General features: G+C 40.6%; 1 protein-coding gene across 8 annotated transcripts in view; it reads right to left on the bottom strand.

The window, feature by feature from the left end:
* Positions 1-24,360, bottom strand: part of APBA1 (amyloid beta precursor protein binding family A member 1) — a 112,510-nt gene that overhangs the window by 27,026 nt on the left and 61,124 nt on the right. For all 8 annotated transcript variants that reach the window (XM_061628385.1, XM_061628404.1, XM_061628441.1 and 5 more), the window contains 4 exons: positions 21,108-22,315; positions 9,672-9,773; positions 6,301-6,340; positions 1,461-1,606 (listed from right to left, as the gene is read on the bottom strand). In XM_061628385.1, the coding sequence (XP_061484369.1) occupies positions 1,461-1,606; positions 6,301-6,340; positions 9,672-9,773; positions 21,108-22,262 (1,443 nt within the window). In that variant the 5' untranslated portion in view covers positions 22,263-22,315. The remainder of the gene's footprint in view (positions 1-1,460; positions 1,607-6,300; positions 6,341-9,671; positions 9,774-21,107; positions 22,316-24,360) is intronic.

Raw genomic sequence — 24,360 nt, 5'->3', positions numbered from 1 at the left:
CTTATAAGCACCTTCCAACTCTATGATTCTAAGTCCTCAGTGCCCACTCCACAGTCATCATGTATGTGTGAGGTTTTTTCTTGGGCTTGATCACACTGCAACATAATGTTTTTTAGATATTAAAACAGCAAGTTGTATCTATTTATTTATTTATTTATTTTATTAAGCTTATATACCACCCGACTAGCAAACAGCTCTCTGGGCGGTGAACATAGAAACATGTACAATAATAAAATTACAGGATCTAATATAACAAGTATATAAAAGTACACCATCTAAAATGAAATTACAACATTTACTTAAATTAACTTAAATTAAAATGCCTCAGAGAAGAGAAAGGTTTTAACCTGGCGCCGAAAAGATAATAGTGTCGGCACCAGGCATACCTCCTCGGGGAGACTATTCCACAATTCGGGGGCCAACACTGAGAAGGCCCTAGATCTTGTTACTACCCTCCGGGCCTCCCTATGGGTCGGGACCCGGAGGAGGGCCTTCATAGTAGACCGTAGTGTACGAGCCGGTTTGTATCGGGAGAGGCGTTCCTGCAGATATCGTGGTCCCGCGCCATATAAGGCTTTATAGGTTAGTACCAACACTTTGAATCTGGCCCGGAAGCATATTGGAAGCCAGTGCAGGTGAGCCAGCACAGGTGTTATATGCTCAGACCGCTTGGTTCTTGTTAGCAGTCTGGCCGCCGCATTTTGCACTAGTTGTAGCTTCCGAACCGTCTTCAGTGGTAGCCCTACGTAGAGCGCGTTGCAGTAGTCCAAACGTGAGGTTACCAGAGCATGAACCACTGATGTAAGGTCCTCCCATCACATCCTTCCCTCACCCTCCCATCAGGCCTCTTCACCAATGGCCTCTCCAATGTACACAGAAGTGTGCATACAATGCAGCACACATCCATTTCTGTACACTGTGAAAAGAATGGATGATATGTGTTTAGAAGAAGTGCAAAAGTATTAATTTTCCCCCAGAGATCCCTTTCATTCAGACTACAAGGGACATGTAATAAATTCCACTACTGCATGCCATCAGCCACACATCATGAAAACATCATACAGTAAGGCCCCACTCATACGGCGGGTTACGTTCCAGGCCCCTGACGAAAAGCAAAACCCGCCAGAAAGTGGGGCCCTACTGTATTCCAGCCGCTGTGCTACAGCTGATCGCTGTCAACTGTAGCGCAGCGGCTGGAATACAGTAGGCGGCGGCTGGAGCTCCTCCTGCTACAGCTGATCGCCCCGCTGGTGCCACCGTATTAGCAGAACGCCAAAAAGCAGGGTGCTGAAAAGCGGGGCCCTACTGTATTATACCTGAAGAAATAATCCGACAATGTTTTTGGGACCAATCACAAAATTATTACTGCAGCATGTTTCAGAAGAAAGTTGAGGTATGCACCATTCACAGTTGCAGCTTTGACTTATGGATAGAAACAGACAGCAAGATAGATTCCTCACCTTGATTCGGCTCACAGCTTCCTGAGCCTGCATCATTCTTACATTCTTGGATGGTGTTTTATCTGAAAGAAGCTGAGTAGAGCCAAGGTAATTGGCAGCAAATATGATTCCATCAATTAAATCTTCAGGATCACAGGGCCCAGGAACTACAGTACAGAAAAATTGAATTATTAAGCAAAATTATGATACTAATGGGAAAGAGACAGAATATAGCATCAAGGTGCCAACATGTGAAGGTTGCAAACACAGCTTTTAGAGTGGTTGAAATTCATCATGAGAACAAAAGATCAGATACAATTAGAGGAGACTAAGAAGGACCAGCATCTCTGCCGCAGTGATAATCCAATCTGACTCTTACATTTCCTTGTTCATTTGAGACAAAAGTTCACCATGAAGCAACATAATCTGAATGGATTTTTCTCTTTTGTTTTCAAAAAAGCATGAAGCACTTGCCTGCCCCCATCCTATTACTACCCTTTGTTCTTTGATCAAGGTTATATAATGTCAGAGTGCTAAAAACAAGGAGATGCGAAGTAGCATAATCAGAGCTGTGTGCAACAAGGAAATAAAATAAATGTCCATATATAAGCTTACTCTGCACAATATATTCTGCTTCCAAGATTCACCTTTTTTATTTCACTTTAGTTTTTAAATGGGTGGCTTGTGAGGAAAGAGAAAGAAGAGAAGCTGGGTTGTAGAGATTGGGCTTAGGTGCTTTGGGTGGGACAGGGGTGTCAGGTGGCCTTGAGAAAAAGTCTAATCCACTGTTCTTCAACCTTGGGTCCCCAGATGTTGGTGGACTACAACTTCCATCATATCCAGGCAGCACGGTCAATAGTCAGGGATGATGGGAATTGTGGTCCACCAATATCTGGGGACCCAAGGTTGAAGAACAGTGGTCTAATCTGATTCAGCTTTCGATACAGTGCTGCAGATGCTGCTTTTCAAGCATGTGCATCAGCATACGGGAAGCTAAATTCAGCCTGTGATGAAGGTGCACTCCGTCACTTTGTCTTGGGCTGAAGCAACGACAAGAAAACATTGGCTAGCTTTTTCTGCAGCCACTTACTGTTGAGCAGTTGTAGGGCTCAGAGGTCCTTATACTACCTGCCCAGCTTCCTTATGGAAGCTATGTCTTCTTTCCCCAGATATTGCTCACACATTTCCAAGCTTTTCTCTGAAGGCTAGACACTGAGATGTATCTAGTAGGTGCAGTCCTAGAGCTCAGTGGGGAGGGGGGCAAAACTAGAACTGGCTCTGCCTGTCATTGGCTCCAGCTCCACTTACTGTTGTGCTCCACATCTTCTGCCTGACCAGTCACAACGGGGCTAGCCACCACTGACCAAATAGCTCTCAACTCAGGAGATCCTAAAAGGTATTCATAATTCATGAGGCACTACTTAGCCTTAACTCCATTTTGCTGCACTGACCTACAGTTCAGGCTCTGATTGGCTCCTAATATTATTTGGCAGATTATTTGTTTTGCTTGCTAACAAGTTAATTAATTGACTTGTCACTGCAAAGAACATACAGTTTTACATACACAAAAACAACACAGTGTACTTGTAGCTTCCTTTGGACACAGAATATTTCAGCCTGGCCGTACAGTCCTGATTAAGGGAAGAGAAAGTAGAACATTCTGGCAAAGAGATCACACAGCTTGATTTGCAGGCTAATGAGATTTCCTTTGCTTCCATTACCCTCAGTGGAAGGAGGGAGGGGTGCTGATAAAACAGAATTACATTATAACTCAAATATGACCAGGATCAAAAGAAGGGATGTGCAGGTGTGTAAGAGAGAACTGCATGCACTGTGGGAGCTTTGCATTCACTTTTCACTTTAGGTGTTCCCACTGCCAGTAATAATTGACTGTAAAGGCTTCAGCAGTTAACAAGCACAGCCACAAAACCAGAAAATAAACTTGGGCTGTTCAGATAGTTCTCTCCATACACGGTTTGGATTTTAGCCTTTTCAACTGCAGCATTCCAAGCCAGATTATCCTAAACACAATGGAACTTCTCTCTTTGGGAATATATTTGAAAAGAAGTTGAGCATTCCAAAGTATATTCTACTGTTTTTAGTAACATTAAAAAGGAGGTTCTGGTAACTGATTGCTTAATGAAGCTCAGGACAATAGATTATGGATTCAAGGACATTTGTAAAGGGTAGTATTCAAACTTGAAAGTAATCTTATTGTAAACATGTTCATACTGTGTGCTTAAATGTTCACAGCTGTTGCCCAGATCGTAAGGAAATTCACTGGTAATAAATGCATTAACTTATCAGATGATAAAAAGATTTATACAGAAAAATGTAAAACCCTATAATGAATAATAAATAATTTCTCAATACAAGGAAAATTCATGTGGACTGAGACAAAACATGAACATTGAAAAACAAGCAATCAGCAAATCAGTATTCAATAAAAATTGCTACTGTTAGAACTAAAACATCATTGTAATGGTGTAAACCTTTAACCAATTGGAGAGCATGCACATAATTAAGACATAAATAGTCCATAACTAGCAGTCCAAAACTATGCATGTTTTCTTAGAAGCAAGATCCAGTAAGTTGAATGGGATTTATTTGCTACTAAGAACTCAAAGGACTACAACCTAAGCCATTTTAATTCTAGCATAAATCAGCTGTGCTTTACTTAAAGGGAGACATGAGAATGCTCTGAACAAAAGACAGCATGGTACGGTGCTGGACCAGGGCTGGCAAGACACAGGTTCAAATCCCCACTAAGCCATGAATCTCACAGGGTGACCTTAGGCCAGACACTGTCTTTTGTCTAACCTACCTCACAGGGTTTTTGTGAAGATGAAATTGAGGGTGGGGGAAGATTTGTGTACCCTGTCGTGAGCTCCTTGGAAGAAAGTTGTAATATAAATGTAATAACTAATTTTTTGTATGTACCTAAACCAGGGATGGCTAACTTGTGGCCCTCCAGATGTTTTGGGTCTTCAACTACCATCAGCCCCAGCCAGCATGGCCAATGGTCAGGGAAGAAAGGAGGTGCAGTCCAGCAATATCTGGAGGGCCAAAGGTTAGCCATTCCTGACCTAAACCAAAGAAAGGACAAACTTATGTTCTTGATAAGTAGACAGCTATTTACTGCTTGTCCAACTGATGGTTAATGTTTAAGTGATCTCTAACTTCAGCATCCAAAACCCCTCAAAGAGCTTGTTCACATAATATGCTTGGATATAATTTAGTTTATAGTCAAAAGCATGAAGACATTATTATTATTATTATTATTATTAGTTTGTTATCAGCATGCACCAACCCAAATGCCTGAAAGTGCAATCTGCATCTGACCTAGAATACCAGCAGAAGCATGTTAGTTAATTTAGATTTATTGGTGCTATTTGCATGCTCCAAATTTGATTTAGAGCGCATACACATCTGGAGCTACTAGTAATTTTAACAAAAAAAAAAATACAACTGATATGGCTAAAGTTACAGACCAGGTATGCCCCAAGCCTGAATAAGCATCTACCTTCTAAACCACATTTGAGTCAAAAAGATCATATAGGACTATAGGTTAATATATTTTATAAAAATCTAAGATTCAAGACTTATACTATAAATCTTTATTTTACATGTGTACTAAGAGTGTCTCACATATTTACTCCCCCAGGTGGCAAACAGATTGGTCTGTGTGCCAATCTAAAGCTCACCAGAATAGTAATGGAGCTACAAGACCCCCAATGGATCTTCAGCTGCTCAACAGGCAGGAACAGTTGCTGCTGCTGCTGCTGCTACATGTGTTCAGCTTCCAGAAGGGACTCCTACCACTATAACCTTTGAACTCCAAACAGCAGCAGCAGCCTGAAATACACATCAGGCCAGAGGACAGGGTGAAATCCAACTGGTGCCCAGGTGCTCACAGAAGGGCTTCTGATATAGTGATGGCATCTGCTAATGGAAGGGAGGGGAGGCAAATTTTGCTGATTTTCCCTTCCCCCTGTAGTTGCAGCACTCCCAAAAATCAGTTGAGAGACCCTCGTAAATAGGGTAGAAGGTGATATAGGGAGCTGGTGGCGGTGATGAATTTGGGAAAAAATGCTTCCTACATTTCTGTTAACAGATCCCCTCTGTGGATCAAAAGCCATTCCATGAGTGCATAGGCACCAATTCGATTCCACCCAGAGAATATAAATAGGGGGTCAGCCTTCCTCTGGCTGAATCTGGCCTAGGGACAGCAAGACGTTGAAACCTACTCCAGACTTAAAAGATATGGTGGAGTTTCTCTTAGGCCTGGTTTACATGGGTCAAGCTAGACATGAGGTTAATCACGATTGGTCTTTGCATGCTAGTTTTTTCCTTTCCAAAATAGCAGGCAGACCACAGCATTGGGGAGGGCAGCTTTAGCTCTTTGCTCCTGTCATTGTCCCAACTTGGATCCCCCCCCAAACATTATTATTTGCATCAGGACAGAAGTTCCCACTGATGTCAATGGGGGCTCTTCTTCTGAGGCAAGTATCAGTTGCAGCGGATAGGGAGAGATCCAGACTGCAACTGCAGCAGAGATAAAAGGAACAAGCTGGGCTAGAAGCTTCTCCCTAATGTGCTATGGCTGTGGGTTTTTTTCTTTCTTTTTTAAACCTTAAATGAGTTTTTTTTTAAATGTGAGGAAGCATTCCCCCCGACTGCCAGCTGAAGTGGCATAGCCCTCTCTTTTATTTTGCTCTATGTGTAAGACCAGGTCTCGGACGAACCACTTTGGAAAGTTATTAAACAGATTGTGTGAAACATCTATTTTCACCTCACATTATACCATATCAAAAGGTTTCTGAATTATTATTTTTTAAGTGAGATAGGTTAGATAGCTTACCTTCAACATAGGTTGGGAAAGAAGCCAGGCTTTTTCTTGACTGTAATTAAGACAAACAGGATATCAAACTAAGCTAAGCATGCTGAGGTATGCATTAAAAAGCCTTTCATGCAGAACTGTCAAAGTTATTCATCACACAATGACAGTTGTTACCCAGTCTCGGTAGACAGCCTATTAAGAAATATATATAAATATTTCAAAGTATCAGTTAATTATTAAGAAGTAATCCTGGAGTGTAGTCTGGACCATTAGCATCAATAAGGCATTTCCAGGCTGTCTTTAGTATGAATGACAGCTTTTACAAGTTCCAAAGATGTCACCAACATACATCATGTCACAAGCAAATAATTGCAAAGAACTCAAGGATTTAAACATCCAGCAGTGTGTTAAAGGTTTTAGGCTTACATTGACAGGCCCATTCATGTGAAAGATCTCAGTGATCTCTCCCTTTGCTCAAGTTTTGATATACTTTTAAGCTAAGGATTAATCCACCTGGACTGGACGTAGGCTGCAATCCTAAACACACAAGGGTAGAAGACCCACTTAGAATGGGACTTACTTCCAAGTGAACATTCACAGAATTGCACTGCAAATGTTTACTGTTCATCATAAAACTTATGAGGGGTAGGAAGCTACAATCTGATTAAGTCCTATAAAAATAGCATCTTAGAACACAAAAATAACTGATAAAGAAAAAAATACAAATGGAAGAAAGTGTTACAATCAAATAAGACCTCCTGCTGACATGATGCTTTCAGAAAATTAAGTGCTGGGGTGAAATTGTGACATTTATTTCCACTGAGGAAACTGCTTCTGTGACCATATGATCTATTACAATGCCTCTATTTTTGATACTCCTGCACTGGTATCCTTTTAAATAATGCATCCAATTGCCATGAACAGATTAAAGTGGTTTATCTTCTGCATTCAAGTAGGCAGAGATAATAAAGCAGTGGAACAACAAATAGCATTCCTGAGAAAAGCTTAGTAGTATAAAATACACAGCCTTCAATTAAGTGATATAAAAGCTTTATAGTTACCATTATTACTAGAAATCTTGATTTCTTCATTCAGAGAGGGAAGTTTATACAAATTTTTATTATCCTTTGGAACAAATATTTGTTACAAATACATTTGTGTAATCTCCTGACTGATACTGCCTCTATTTAGGCATTTGGCTTTATACAAAAATAATTGTGCAGAGACAAAACTTTTTCATGCCTGTGAATTGTCTCCCAGATGGGATTGGAGAAGGAAGGAGAGAGCACATGATAAATTCATATTGGTATTTTCCTCAACAAGATAAGATGTATCATTCTACCCTGAGAAACTCCTCAAGCGATACAGATCTGTGATGGGTATTTTTTAATGAAAAATGTTTTAAAGAAAGTTATTTCCCCAATTGGAGAGATTTACTGCATGCAATTAGGTTTGGCTGGCACAGTCTAATGTACACTTCAGGTATCAGGCAAAAAGCAAATATTTCCAAATGTTTGAGAATTTTGAGAGGGAAGTATCACTACTTTTAGGAAAACTGGACACTATTTTATAAATTTATTGTCAGTGTGGTACTCCAATGCCTGAAAGGTCTCTCAAAAATTCATTTAAAAAACAAATTATTTTCTCACAAAACTGATGGTAAACACAAAAGGACTCAAAGAAAATTAAATATATATATTAAAAAGCAATTATTAATAATACTACAATCCTTTTGTCATTAAATGAAAGATGTGTGGATTTTAATGGGCCATAACTCATGCTTGACTGTTATGAAACTGTTTGGCCCTTGTTTGGCCAATTGAGGTATGGAAAATCCTTGCTGCCTCTTCTAAGAGATCCCTAGGGATCATGTCTCTACAGCTGTATGTATGCTCCAGACAGGTGAAACAGAATTATGATTGAATGGTTCTCATCTTGGGTAGATAGAAAGCCTCCAACTCTCTCACACCCAGCCCAAAGGGAATCCCAAGGAATCAGCTGTCTTTAAGGAACACTTTTAATGTGTTCTTTGAAGATGCTGAAGCACCCCCCGCCCCAAAACAACTCCACACACATCAAATATTACAAGTAAGCAGATAATACTATAAAGAGCTTTACTGTTAACCTAATAGAACAGAGGTGGGGAACCTCCAGCCTCCAGGACAATCAGGGCCCACCAGGGGATCCAATCTGGCCTACAAGGCAATTTTTCCCAAACCATGCTCACCCACCCACCACCTGATGTCATTAGTTACATCAGTTGATGGGTGGGTGTGAGGACAGGGTTTAATCATGTATCGGCTATGTGATCTTGTTCCTAGCAGGGAACATGATCGCACGGCCAAGGCAGCAGCATTTAATCCCTGCTCATCAGCTAAACAGGGACTAAAGCCCTGTGAAAAAGTGCCCTTTGAAGCAGCTCGTGTGGGAGCACTGCTTCAAAGAGGCTTTTGCAAAGGCTTTAAATTCAGCTCTGGCATGCCCATTTGCTCAAACAGTAACATGGGGTCTGTCTTAAAGCCTTTTGCAAGTCTTCCCCTTTAAGTCCCCAGTCTTGGAGACATAAAAGAGTCCCTCACACCTGTTAATTGTATGGCCTCATAATGACATCATGTGATTGACTGGTGGGCAACCCTGCCCACATGTCAAATTTGGCCTTCAAGGCAGGTCCTGATAAGGATCTGACTCTAGAGCTAAAAAGGTTCCCTACCAGATTTTAACACAGGACACCATGCCTTTGGGCACTTTTATACTACTACAAAAATTGGACTCTGTGGAAAGACATTTAGAAAGTAGAACTACATGGCAAGTCCCACTTCTTCCCTAAGAAAGTTGTTTTTAAAAGGAACTACATCAATAACTGTAATACACTGATTCTAGGAACAGTTACTTCAAACTCAGTTATCAGTGATTCCAACAGCGCTTACAACCAAGATAATTGCTTCAATCTCTTAAACATGACTCTACCTAACAATATAAAAGCTGCATTTCTAAATCAGCTTGCTTATTTAAGTCTATGGATTTGAATTTACTGGCAAGTGCAAGTATTGCAGACCACAGCCTAAATCTTAAAAAGCTATTGCATACTATACGTAAATCAACATTTTTAGATTGTTTTAGATTGTGGGTTGGGGGATAGCTTCTACTTTGTTGTTTAGTTTTATTGCTTCTTTTTTGATGTTTATATACTTTTATGTCTGATGTTTATATGCCTTTATTTTGTACGTCGCTCAGAGTGGCTGGGTTTCCAGCCAGATGAGCGACTAATAAATCGAATAAAATAAAATAAAATAAATAAATAAATTGTTTAATGCAAATAACAGAGTCAAGAAGTTGTAAATATGAGGAGTATTTCCAGTAAAACAACTGCTTTGAAAAATACTGCACCCTACCTCCTTATTGGTGGGGGTTTCTGCCGTACCACAGACATCTTGGTGATGTTGTACACTTGATGATTCAGCACCCCGTGGTGAAGATGAATCAGGAGATGGAGACTAGATATATATATATATGAAAAGACAAATAATGTAATAAATTGTTGACTCAACAATATATGGTATTTGTTGTTTTCAGCTAAAGGAGCAAAGGATTCAAATCAAATAAGAATGCAAGTAAAATTTCACAGAATTATCTTCGTATTTGTATTTTCTTGGAAGCAAGAAAGGCTGCTTAGAATACCACAATCTGCAAAGATGTACTTAAATAATTATATTCTTGTTTAACACTAATTTCAAAAGGATTTTTCAAAGCTGTAAATATGGATAAAACACTGGATGCAAGAAGAGTGACTTAAAATATGTTAGTAAAATGGGGGGATATGGTTTTCAGGGCTGAGCTTTTTCTTTTTTAAAAAAACTTGTGGTGAGGTTGCAAATTATATTAAACCACAAAGTTAACTACTACAATAACAAATCCATATATTTCGAGTATAGGCCAGACATTAAAACCTTCCAAAATCAAGCTTGAGAGAATGCTGTTTAGACAGCTCTGTTTGTACAAGCTTGAGAGAAGGCTGGAGATCTTTATTATATTAAATCTTTACTTCTGGTCAAATTTAATAGAAAGTAAAATCAGAGGGCAGAGATCTATTGAAAATACGACAGTAATACAGGACTGAGTCCTAGCAAAGTTTGTACAATGTGGTTTGAAGTACTGGGAAAGCGCAGAGATTTTTGAAATGCATCAAAGGTCTAAAATTATTATGTAAATAATTTTTATCCTGCTCTTCAGCTGAAAAAAAGGTCCCAGAGCAGCTTACAAATATAAATAGTAAGTCATGAACAGAAACTATATTTACAGATGACCAATCAAACCACTCTGTTCTTATTTCATTTACATGCAGAATTCCAAATAGCAGTCAGTATATTTTCAAGAATATAGTTCTTCCCCTCATCCAACTTCAAGCTGTCCCGTCTTTTCCTTCCCCTCTCTCCCCACATCAATACATCGCAGTTCTTTCTTACACACTGTCTATGGACCAAGAGACAAGAGAATGATCTGAAGGGATATAAAGCAGGCTAGATGAGCATCTGCTTGGAAGCCATACAGTATGAAAGTTTCCGAGGAAGAACAAGGTATATGTGCAATAAAATAATAATTTAGAGGGGACCAAGCACTACCCAGAGACAGAGAGATGCCCCTGAACCTTTCTCAAAACTTCCCAGATTTGATCCAGAGAAAACAGGAGAACTCTGCTCAAGCAACTGGGTTTTCCTGGACCCTCACCTCCACCCCACCACTATAACAGATCTTTTGTATTGTTTTATAAGCTTGCAGCAACTGCTTGGGGTGACAGTGGGACAAGCAAAATGTGGATACACACAGTGAGAAACAAATTCTCCCTCCTCAGTCGCTTTCAAACCTTACAAATGGCCGATTCTCTATTTACTCATTCATTCTTCTACTCTTCTGCACCATTAGCAATATTACAGAGGCATCAGTAGCAAAGGCCATATTTTAAGTATTGCTTGGATTTCTTCTACTACAAGATCTTATGTGCACTGCATCATTTGCATCAGACAAAAGAATATTAAGCACTACTTACAATTCAGCTATTTTTCAAAACAGAAAAAATGCAAAAAATATTCTTATCGTACCATACTTAAGGGTACAGGAGTAACCAAACCACCAAAACCACCAAATTTCAAAATAAAATATCCAAGAAGATAATGGATGCTTCTTTCTCATTTATACATAGAAATGTAGGGCAAGTAAAAAAAAAAAAATCCTAAATTGCCATGTACTATCGTGCCATAAATCACCTACCATTCTCCTAAGATACTCAGCCTGATACATCCAAAAATTCTCCATTTTGATTTTGCTGCTGTTCTGCTCAACTACAGAGTCATCTACTAACTAGCAAGTGCCACCAAATTACTTTTTCCAGTGGTGTTATGTGCTTCGAACTTGAAATTGAAGCCTGTAACAGGAGATGTTGCTAGTGTCCTACCTGTGTAGATTAACCTTCTTTGAAACTGAATGGCAGTCATGCAACACACATATAACAAGGACATTCTGTACTTTAGCAAGCAGCCCTTGCTGGTTGTTGAGGGTTATGAGGGTTATTCCAAAGAAGTACCTTTGTAGTAGAATTGTAATACTATTGCTGTCTTCTGAATAAGTAATAAAATAATATTACTTGGTGTACTGTAAAATGTGAGATAGTTAAAGTACATTGATTAAACCGCCTCCCCCACTAAAGTAGAATTTGGAAGCCCATTAGACCATGTGCCCCTCCAAAACGGTTAATAACTGAGAGTAAAGTAGAATTAAATATTACAATACTTGTCTTTTTGTTTTAATTTGTTAAATGTACTGTGAAATAAATATATTCTTGCTTTAAGTAATTTCTTTTGTGCAGCCTGCACATTTAATAAACTGCTTAGGAGAGGATATTATTACCTGTTCTGAATTTGAAATTGCTTCTAATGGAATTAACAAACAGATTGGCAAGATTTAACTGGGCGGGACAGTATTTTAGTCCACATATTTGGAAGCCAGGAAATATCCAGCAAAGGAAACAGATTTTTTTAGGATATGTTCAAGAATAACACACAGAAGGGCCAAAGAGATTATTTCTTATGCAGCAACTATTACCACTACTGGAGAATTAGCCATTTTAACTTGCATTTGCATTCAATACAAAAATAATTGAGGTGGTAGTTTACTATGGAGGAAAATTTATGCTCACTGTTTTCTTAATTGCAGACAGTTTCCACAGAAATTAACTGGACCAGAGTGCAAGCAGCTTCTAGCCTAATCAATTCTCCTTTAAATGGAAACTTTTAAAAAAACTGTTCTTGAATGGTGGGACATTGCTGGCAAGGAAATGTATATTGTAACAAGACTGCTCTGAAGGATAGCATTAGCTTTTCCATTATTTTTGGTTTTTATAGCTATGAAGCTCTACTAAAATCTGTAAGCCCAATTTTGTTGTTATGTGCCTCCAAGTCGACTGCATGTGTACTACAGTCCATTCATCCCAACTTTGTAAAAAGCTGTAAAAAAAAACCCAACGAAGTCAAAACAGATTATTAGGACTAGGCTTCCTAAGGATCTACGCTACCCAGGAGAAGACAGAAATGGAGACATTCTGCTCTGTAATGACTAAAGAGCCCTAATTATTTAATGAGATTTATAGTCTGTTCTACTCTAAGGCTCAGGTCTTGTAACAAAAGCAATACAGTAGGGCCCCACTTATACGGCAGGTCAGGGATCAGACCCCGGCCGTAAAGCAAAAATCGCCGTAAAGTGCAACATCAATCAGCTGTAGTACGGGGAGCTCCAGCTGACAGTGCTTGGTCCCTGAAGCTCCCCCCGCAACAGCTGATCAATGTTCCTTTCCCACCCTTGCCCGCTCGCCCTCCCCCCTGCCTGTTCGCTCGCTCTCTGCTGCCTCCCTCGCTCATCCCCCCTTGCCCGCTCGTCTTCACCCCTGCCTGTTCACTTGGTCTCCGCTGCCTCCCTCGCTGTAAAATGGCACCCGAAGCTCTGACGATGTGCTCAGGGCGTTGGGCGCCATCAATTGCGTCATACCACAAAATCACTGCAAAAACGGAACAAGTGTCGAACATATGGGACAGAAACACAATTCAAAACCACCGCATTAGCAAAGTGCCGAGAAGCGAAGCGCCGTAAAGCGGGGCCCTACTGTAAACCCACTTGAAAAACTGGATTCTATCACATCTTCCAGCAATCCTGAACCATTAAAGTCCAAAAATTGTAAGTTCTTGTGGCAATTCCAAAATCAGTAGGATTTATTTTCAAATAAAAATGTTAAGGATCAGGCTGTGCATTGACTAGATCCAGGCTTAGTCATTGTTAGAGTAAACCCACTGAAATCAATGAGACTCTTTCACTAATAGGCAAAAAACTCTTGTGGTTTAAGAACACACCTATAGCCAAGAGATATTTCTATCAAACTTTAAAAAGCAGGGAAATTGGGCATCTATAGTGAATGCACCAGGGGAGCAGGAGACCTGACCTCCTCTCTGAGATATTGTACTGCCCTACAGATCTGTAAAAATGCAAACACAGTTTGGGTTGGTCTTTCACAGTCCAATCCACTTCCTGTGTAGTTTGGAAGAATTTGGCTAAGGGGATTGGAAGGGGAGGGAGCAGGAGGAGGAAGGAAGGGGAGGGGAGGGGCAGAAGGAAGGGTAGATTTGATCATTTGCATGCTTATGGAGTTCAATGGAATTTACTCTTGTGAAATCATGCTTAGGATAGGTGAAACTGACGGGGGGGGCAGGGAGGGGGAGGGGCAGGGAGAGGAGGGGATTGGTTGGGTGGGCACTTGGCAGAAGGAAAGCCCCTTTCCTTTTTAAAAGGAAAACATTGTTAACAGAGCTGGGCTCCTGCTGGGAGGAAGGGCGGGATCAAATAACAAACAAACAAACAAACGGTATCATTACTTTTTGGGTTTCCCTCCACCTTTTCATTCTACAGCAGACACGTAGTCTCCCACTCAAATTTAAACCAAAGCTGTCCCTGGCCACATCCACACCAGACATTAATTCCACTTTAAACAGTCATGGCTTCCACCAAAGAATCCTGGGAAGCGTAGCTTGTGAAGGGTGCTGAGAGTGGTTAGGAGACACCCTATTCCCCTCATAGAGCTACAATCCCCAGAATTCTCTGGGAAGAGAGGCTGATTGTTAAACCACTCTGGCCACTGGAGCTCTGTCAGGGGAACAGAGTCTCCTATCAATTGTCAGCACCCTTCACAAACTACACTTCTCAATTAGCCAAGCCAAATAGCTGTTAATCTGGCTTTTAGAACATTGACAGTTGGTTCTTACTGAGCATGTCTGTTCTGTCATGGACTCCAATGTTAATTTTCTTAAATTAATTAAAAATAACCCTTGCATTTTTTTAACTTTTAAATTGCATGAGATGAAGATCAGAGTATGGAGCAAGGTCTGTAACATGGCTGATGTTTAATTAATTTCAACAACTTATGAAACCTCTGAAAGAAAAAAGTCCAACAGAGGTCTGGATTTGTTTACTCATGTTTTAGACTTTGAACTCTGGATTCTCCTTGAGTATTTTGTGTATTGCCAGGAAAACTTAGATGGTTGTTAAGCAAGCATTTCTGAGTTCAGGACTATAACATTTGTGAAACTTTGTTTTGAAATTAGCTTATGGGAAGTAGCAGAATGTCATGGTGGCCCCCGAACTGTGGAACGATCTCCCTGTCGAGGTGCGCCTGGCGCCAACATTACTATCCTTTCGGCGCCAAGTTAAAACCTTCCTCTTCTCCCAGGCATTTTAACAGCTAATACTTTAACTCTTTAACATTTTAATATTTTCACATTTCAGTATTTTAGTATCCTAGTGTTTTTGTAGTTTGGTGTGTTTAAATTGTTTTCTTTGTGGCTTATTGTATATTGTATATTGATGTTTTACTGTTGTGAACCGCCCAGAGAGCTTCGGCTATGGGGTGGTATAGAAATTTAATAAAATAAAATAAAAATAAATAAATGGGGGTATTTTCAATTTCACATTTTGGAATGTGAAAAACCCATGCTGGCCATAGTATACAGTGCACTCTCGTGGCTGTATAATTAACTTAAAGTATCACTGAACACTAAAGTCAGGATCATTCAGACCATGGTATTCCCGCTCTCTATGTATGGATGTGAAAGTTGGACAGTGAAAAAAGCGGATAAGAGAAAAATCAACTTATTTGAAATGTGTTGGAGGAGAGCTTTGCGCATACCATGGACTGCGAAAAAGACAAATTGATTCATGTTGTTGTTATGTGCCTCCAAGTCGACTACGACATATGAATCAGCGACCTCCAAGAGCATCTGTCATGAACTACCCTGTTCAGATCTTGTAAGTTCAAGTCTGTGGCTTCCTTTATGGAGTCAATCCATCTCGTTTGGCCTTCCTCTTTTTCTACTCCCTTCTGTTTTCCCCAGCATTATTGTCTTTTCTAGTGAATCACGTCTTCTCATTATGTGTCCAAAGTATGATAACCTCAGTTTCATCATTTTAGCTTCTAGTGATAGTTCTGGTTTAATTTGTTCCAACACCCAATTATTTGTCTTTTTCACAGTCCATGGTATCCACAAAGCTCTTCTCCAACACCACATTTCAAATGAGTTGATTTTTCTCTTATCCCCTTTTTTCACTGTCCAACTTTCACATCCATACATAGAGATCGGAAATACTATGGTCTGAATGATCCTGACTTTAGTGTTCAGTGATACATCTTTACATTTGAGGACCTTTTCTAGTTCTCTCACAGCTGCCTTCCCCAGTCCTAGCCTTCTTCTGATTTCTTGACTATTGTCTCCATTTTGGTTAATGACTGTGCCGAGGTATTGATAATCCTTGACAAGTTCAATGTCCTCATTGTCAACTTTAAAGTTACATAAATCTTCTGTTGTCATTACTTTAGTCTTCTTGACGTTAAGCTGTAGTTCTGCTTTTGTGCTTTCCTCTTTAACTTTCATCAGCATTCATTTCAAATCATTACTGGTTTCTGCTAGTAGTATGGTATTGTCCGCATATCTTCAATTATTGATATTTCTCCCTCCAATTTTCACACCTCCTTCATTGTGGTCCAATCCCGCTTTCCATATGATATGTTCTGCGTATAGATTAAATAAATAGGGTGACAAAATACACCCCTGTCTCACACCCTTTCCAATGGGGAACCAATCGGTTTCTCCATATTCTGTCCTTACAGTAGCCTCTTGTGCAGAGTATAGGTTGTGCATCACGACAATCACATGCTGTGGCACCCCAATTTCTTTTAAAGCATTCCATAGTTTTTCATGAATCGACTTAAAGACACATAAAAAAGCCTAATTTTACATAGGGAGTGCATCATTGTTCTTATCATTACCATCCAGCCAAAGGAGCCAAGGGTGGAAAACACCAAAATGGTAAAACAATGCAATTAAAAACATCTCTAATAGCTATCCAAAAACATCTATGTGTGTATGGTTTGGGGGGGTAGGCCACATCCACTGCTGGCATGCTGCCCTCGGAGAGCTAACCAAGGGTGAATGCAGCCCTTGAGCCAAAGAAGATTCCACACCTCTGGTCTATTCTAAGCATCAATAAGTATGACTCCAATTCATTTTGTCTTTCCATATAGTACTCAATTCAGAATTCTATGAATTTACATATATAAACACACACACACATCTAAGTCTTAGATGCAATATGGTAATTCCAGATTTATTTTTCAAGCATTTCAGGCATATTTTAGTCAGCCAAACATATTCAGCCATGTAAAAAGTTCAAACATTACTCGCTGCATAATTTTCAGAGTTAATACTATCAATAGGAGGCCTAATGGAATTCCATCTGTGTTCCAAGCAGCAGCTCTAAAACTTTTGCTTAGCAAACACTAAGCACATCATCACATCTGTACAGCTGGTCACATTCTTTTAGGCCCCTGCAGCACCTGAAACCTGCTCAATTATTCAATGCAGCCTTCTCTATTCCCATATTAATAATAGATTAGATTTGCTGTGGAAAAACTGAAGCTCTGCAAAGTTGCCATAGCTCCAGATTCAGAACGAAAGAACCCTGTTAACACAAATGCAAGCTAAAAACCTAAAAGGGAGGGGGGAAACAGATAGTGCTCCTCAAAAATTTTACACTCCACTTCACAAAGCCAAACTATTCATGTGCATGATTCATTAAACATCACAAAAACATATAAATGCAGTCTAAGGCTTGCAAGCCAGGAAAGAGCGGTCACAAACTGTCCTCTGCACCATTGAGCAAGAGACACTGGGTGTAACAAAAAAAATGTTGCTACATTGGTCCCAGAGGATGAGACATGCAAAGTCAGCAAGGGATACCTTTTATTGAGTCAACCCATAACTGGAAAAAATACAAACCTCAGAAGCCTCACATGCAGTTTCTTCACAGGGAACCCAAGGGATGTACTGAATTAAAATACTATCTTCAAGCTAGTGATTTCTAGATCTTTACTAAGAGAATTCTCCTAATATGCAATTTTGACTTTGCTCAAACAGAAAAATGGACCTTTGAATATTGGAAGCTGTAAATTATTCTTATGTCTCCAAAACACCATCAGCGTATTTGGTGGATCAAGAGGCAATTCCTCACAGACCTGATCCAAAGCAATCCAGCAAACTCATTTTTCTAGAGTAAAGCCTGCAATCTTTAGCCTATGGGTCATAGGGAACTGTTTTTTCAGACCTAAACAGAATTTCTGAATTGGTTAGTCATAGGTCAAAACTATACAGGATACGTATGCCTGAACTGAAGCACTTAATGTTTACTCCTTTTGTAAGTCACCTAGGGCACTCTGAAAAGGCAGGATAAAAATTGCACGCATGCACGCACACACACAATATAAATAAAGGGTGTCACTCAGAAATCTGTTACTGCTAGGATACAGCTAATTTGGATTATGTTAACTAACATGATTTGCAACTCATCCCTGTGAAGACATCTGGTGCCAAGGCATGACTGGTAAACATGTCCTCTTTAAGTTTAATAAATTGTTTACCAAGGTTTTTTTAAAAAAAATTGTTTTCCTATGAAAATTCTCAATTTATGGATTTTTTAAAAAGTTACAGAAGTAGAACAATGTACTAAGTTTGGGATGTCCTACTTGTTTCTATTACTTAGTATTGTTGCACGCCTCCCCCAATCTCCGAGCGGTGAGATTTCGGGGGTCCCTACGCTCGTCCAGGGTTTGGTTTCCTTTGGGGAAGAAGGTCAGCGGAGACTGCGGTGTCTTTATGAAATATGGTTTATTTATTTACACACATTCCAACCTGAGCTCAAGGATGGAGGAGTTCAATGCATCAGCAGTCCAATATGCAGCTTTTCCATCTGGGTGCAGGGGCATCCTATAGCCATGATGCAGAGGGATAGCCTCTCTGCATGCCTGCAGCCCCAGCCATTCTCTAGAACACACTAAAAAACTACAAACACACTTCTGCCAGCTCCCAGGAGTGGGGGGAGAGACTCTCCTCCAGAAGAGTCTCAATCACAAAAGGGGTCTTCCTAGCCCATTCACCGTTGCTAGGGAACTGATTGGCCCATTATCTTACCTGGCCACTCTATTTGATTAACAAAGGAGATTCATCTGGCTAGCGGAGCCAGCCCCCACGGCATACAATTCCAAATCAGAGGCTGGAAAAGTGACCCACAGAAATCATCCATTCCAACCCCCCCATGCTCATAACAGTATATTTGCTATTATATTATGCAGGCTGCGCTCAGCAATGCATGTGGACTAGAATAGTTGTGTGTTTTTTAATACAGTAAATGCTGGGATTCTCAGAATTCTAACAGAAGTGTGAAGACAAGATAATGCCTAGTGTAGGTTAGCAAATTTACTCAACACTCATACCTTCCACCAGTCTAGGAGCTATTGAAGGTGTGTAAGTGCCTCAGATATTACGTTGCAAGTTAAACAGAACTTCAATTCTACCCTCTGTTACAACTGAAAATAAAAACCAGCTTCAGATGTGATATGGCTGTGAGGGAAACAAGAAGTGTAAGTGTCACACCATATTTGTATCTCATTTGAAAGAAAATGCTTGCATCTCTCCCTATAGGAAAGTGTTTCATGCAGTCCTTGCACAGGGAGTTCTAGCATCTTTCCTTTGGGGGAAGGCCAGAAAGTTCATTTTTGTATGAGACAGAGATATGAGGGAAGCAGGCAGAGGAAGGTACCTGTTTCTCCCCATTCTCTTATACAGTGATGCCCAAGGCCGTGCTGAGTGACATTTCCAGTATGAATCAAAAGGTATAGGATCTTTTTCCTCTTGATTGAAAAAATATCAGTTAACAGGGCTATATCTTTCTCAAACCATTCCTCCTATCAGAGAACCTTTAACAGAAAATGATGGGGACTAAGCCTGGGAACGTATACATACAAAGCATGCACGCTACCGCTGAACAAGCAACTTTGCAAAATAAGAACTCCCTGGAGACAGTAACCCTAGTACAGGCTGAAGCACAAAGAATCGCTGACTCCTGTCTTGATCTACAATTTACCATATTTTGACACCTACTCCAAATAACCCTAGTAGATGACAAAGGAACATAATCAACTCTGGCAACGTACTGGTGGCTTTCATGTTAAATAAAATTAATGAAACTATAGAACTCTTCATTTAAGAATTTGGGCAGCAGTCTTGCACAATTAAGCTGCGATAATACCACTGAAATCAACTGTGCAGGATTTCAGCCTTATTTTTGCATTTTTTTTTCAAAAGAAAGCCTTTAAGCAGTTTACAGAGAACAATATAAAACATCCATTAAAGCCTTGCCACCTGAGCCCTCCATGGCGCAGAGTGGTAAGCAGTGGTAATGCAGCCGAAAGCTCTGCTCACGGCTGGAGTTCGATTCCAACGGAAGGAGGAAGTCGAACCTCCAGTAAAAGGGGTCGAGGTCCACTCAGCCTTCCATCCATCCATGGTCGGTCAAATGAGTACCCGGCATATGCTGGGGGGTAAAGAAAGACCGAGGAAGGAACTGGCAATCCCACCCCATATATATGGTCTGCCTAGTAAACGTCGCAAGACGTCACCCTAAGAGTCGGAAATGACTCGCACTACAAGTACGGAGACACCTTTACCTTTTATAAAGCCTTGCCATTCACTGGAATTGAATCCCTATAGCAAATGTTTAAGGCATCCAGAAGTATTTTAGGATACTAGACATAAAAACAACACTAGGAAAATAAGAGATACTTTCTCTGCACGGCAACCAAAAACAGGCATACAATTTTTGAATTAACTATCGACAGGGGTTGATGCATGAAACATGTTTTTTGGGCAATGCAAGGCAACAGTTCTGCTGTCTAAGTGACTGAAAAAATGCTAAGCACCAAAAAGAGTATTGAGTGTTACACCATCACAGTACCACATGACACTATGCTAGTGGTCAGCAAGACACTGCTTATATCAGAAGCAAATGCATTAGGGCAAATGTTTAGAATTAATGTGTGAAGTCTCATGTCTTACCTAAGCCACATCTAAATAATGTTTTTGATATTTCATTTTCTTTTGTTACCAATACTTTACAACAAAGGTCATAAAGGGATAGCCAAAGGGGAATTTGTATTGTAATAACTTTGATTTTTAAACACATTTAAACAGGAAAATAACATTTAACACAATGATCTCTTTATATATTCATAAAAAAATAAACTGTGTAATGTTTTGTTTTCAAACAAACAATTCAACCTTACTGTTAAAAAACCAGTAAGAAAATACCAAATGTCAAGGTGAAAGTTATAGTGGTAAGGGGTAGTTTTGTGAGATTTTGACACAAACTTGTTATTAAAATTAAATGCAGCAGTTTTATATACTCACATCTCCCTCTAGTGGCCTCTGATCCTCATCATCCCTGGTTGGGCTGATGTCCTGTCTCATCACCCAAATGGGTTCTTTCGGTTCATCGGGGGTATAAGGAGAACGGATGGTCCTTGTCTTCACTTCCTCAATAGCTTCTTTAATGTCTTTGATAGCCAGTGATATTGCATCCCTTTTTTCCTTGCTATATCTTTGCACTGAATCTCCCACATTAACAGAAGGCCTAGAGCTGACTGACAATTGACTGTTGCTTTCATGGTGCACATTAGCAGGAGCATTACTAGTGTCCACATTCTGCTCTGCTTCTGGCATGTCTTCAGCAGCTTTGTCCAGACTCTGAGTACTCATGCTCTGTTTGACTTCAGCCACAATTTGGTCAATGTCTTCCTCCTGTTCATAACTGTCCATCCTTGGATAAGGAGCAAATTCTGCCTCCTTCTCAGGGCTGTCAGACTCTCCATCAGAGCGTTCATCATAGTGGTGGAGCCGCGCACCCAGAGCTTCCTTCCGATAGTTGTCAGCCTCCTCCCTCTCCTGCTCATAGAGTCTAAGACCTTCCCGGACATCAAGGTCAGGGGTGTCACCTATCTCCTCGTACACATGTTCCTGAAGCCCATAGTCAGCATAGGGCTCAGCATACTGCTCATCTTCCCCTCGGTGGAAGAGCCGGTGGGTATACACATAGCCTGAATAGGCTGCATTCATGGCTTCCTCATGCTCAATAGAATGAAAGTGCAAGTGGTTGGGAAGAGTTCGGTTATGAATAGTCTCGGCATGTTCTGCCTCAGCATTTTCTGTGTACTCCTCTGCCTCAGGCCTGTACTGCACTGCATAGGCACTCTCATCGTCATTCTCTAGCACTCTATCTCCTTCGTAGCCATCCTCTGCTGTGGCTATGACATCTCCCTCAGCAGTATCAGTGTGATTGTGGAAACCACTCTCAGTGCTAGCTGACCTTGCTAACGTGCCCTCCTCTTCCTGTCTAGAACGCCTTTCAAGGCTGCCATTGGCACATCTGGGGAAACGAATGGCATAATGTTGCTGTTCATCTTCTACCTCAGAATGTTCCAAATCGGCCTCCACAGATTCATTCACCTCTCTGCTTCTTAGTTCATCATTCACCTCTCCTTCAGGCAGTCCCTCAAAATGGTTCATGGCAGGTTCTAGAGGGTACTTCACTTATTCTATTGGCATTTTGTGTGTTGAGGCTGTAAAGAAATTACAAAACAACGACAATCACCAATTACACAGTTACAAGGAGATTCTTAAAGTCCTGTAGAAGTAATAATAATACAACAATATCTAGCCTCAAGTGGCTTTTTTGCTTTCACATAAAATAAAAGAAGAGGGAGCAAAAACTAAACTTACTAGGTGATACCCAACCAAGTCATACTCGGAGACCCACTGAAACCAGTGATGTAAATTTACTGATTTCAGTGGGCCTACTCTGAGTATGACTAACACTGGATACCACCCACTGATTAAATCCAATGAGAAGAAAATGTCTAAAAAATACATGGCCTGAACTTCTGCCATTGCCTCTAAAAAGCTTTTCTAAGATAAAGGAGAATTAAACATAATTGCCTGCCTTGAACTTTTTCTTCTCTCAGCTTTAAAGTCAAGAACTTCACCTCAGAACTATTAGAGAGCCCCGTAAAGAGGGACAGGAAAATAAACTGGCACTGTTTTGGGTAAGCAGGGCTCTCCTCTTCCCTGGGTAGTACAAGATGGTTGAAAGCCATTTTTACTTTGCTGAGCATAGCTGGAGGCTTTGAAATGAAGCATTATAAATAAGGAAGGCTCTGGAACATGAACAGTCATCAAGCCATGCACTCAAGAGTAAATATAAATTATAGCCTCTGGTTTACTGCAATTTAGAGAAAAGAGGAAAGGTGTTTGTCAAACAGGAGCGTTTATAACTTAAAATGACTATAAATGGATGTGTCATGCCAATAAATATTTAACACATAGCACTGATGTAGTGCCAGAAATCTGTGAATCTAGCAATGAACGGTGTGAATAACACTTAACTGCTCCTGCTGTGTTGGGGGGGGGGAGGGCAGTCAGTGCTGGAGAGAGAATTTGTTAGTATTGTCTGGGTATTGAAGCACACATTATATTTTATTCCTTGGTTACTGTATCAAGAGGTAGCTAATACACACTATCATCTCTAAGCAGTGGTCAGGAAAATTAATTGGAGAGATAAGCAAGGATAATTCATTATAGAGACAAACAGAACAACCTAAAAACTACACAGCCAAATTCCTAGACCGGGATAGGAGAGATCTTTTCCCAGCCAAGGCAGGTAATCCTTAGCTGTAACATCATGTCCAGGTATCTGTGTTCCCAGGCTATGTGTACAAATCACTAAGATTGTATCTTGCACATGCACGCGCGCACACACACACAAGCATTTCAATTGAGGGAAGGACGATATGAGAGCATAAGCAGAGTGCTGAGGCACCTTTGGTCCCAGGCTCTAAAATGATAGTGTGCTCAGAGGCACACGTTATCAAACTCTTCCAAGCTACACAGGGAGTGGATTGGACTGTGAAAGACCAACCCAAAGTGTGTTTGCATTTTGACAAATTTGTAGGACAGTACAATATCTCAGAGAGGACGTCAGGTCTCCTGCTCCCCTGGTGAATTCACTATAGCTGCCCAATTTCCCTGCTTTTTAAAGTTTGATAGAAATATCTGTTGGCTATAGTACATTCTTAAACCGCAAGGGTTTTTTGCCTATTAATTAATTTCTCTGCTTTTTAATCTGGGAGGTAAGAAATGGGATCCTGTGCAAGTTTGCTGACAATGGATTAATAATTTGCATGCTTATTGAGTTCAATGGGATTTACTTCCCTGCTATCATGCTTAGGATGGGTGAAACTGACCGTGGGGAGGAGAAGGGGGAGGGAGCGAGGGCTGGAGTGAGAAGGGGAAGAGAAGGAGTGAAGAAGGGGAGGGAGAGGAAGGAAAGAGGGGCAGGGAGGGGAAAGGCAGATGTTATCATTTACATGCTTATTGGGTTGGATGGGATTTACCCCCTGCAATCATGCTTAGGATAGGTGAAACTGACCATGAGGGAGGGAGAGATGGCTGGAGTGGGAAGGGAAGAGGGGAGGAGGAAGGGAGGATGTGGGGAGAGGAAGAGGGGGCATGAGCAGGAAGGGAGGGGAGGGGGCAGGAGTGGGAAGGGAGCGGAGTGGGAAGGGAGGGGAGGGGGCGGGAGGGGGAGGGGAGGGGGCAGGAGTGGAGG

The sequence above is a fragment of the Rhineura floridana genome, chromosome 1 (genome assembly GCF_030035675.1).
Source record: "Rhineura floridana isolate rRhiFlo1 chromosome 1, rRhiFlo1.hap2, whole genome shotgun sequence".
Taxonomy (NCBI): domain Eukaryota; kingdom Metazoa; phylum Chordata; class Lepidosauria; order Squamata; family Rhineuridae; genus Rhineura; species Rhineura floridana.
The sequence above is the reverse complement of the archived record's forward strand: the minus strand, read 5'-3'. Positions and strand labels throughout refer to the sequence as shown.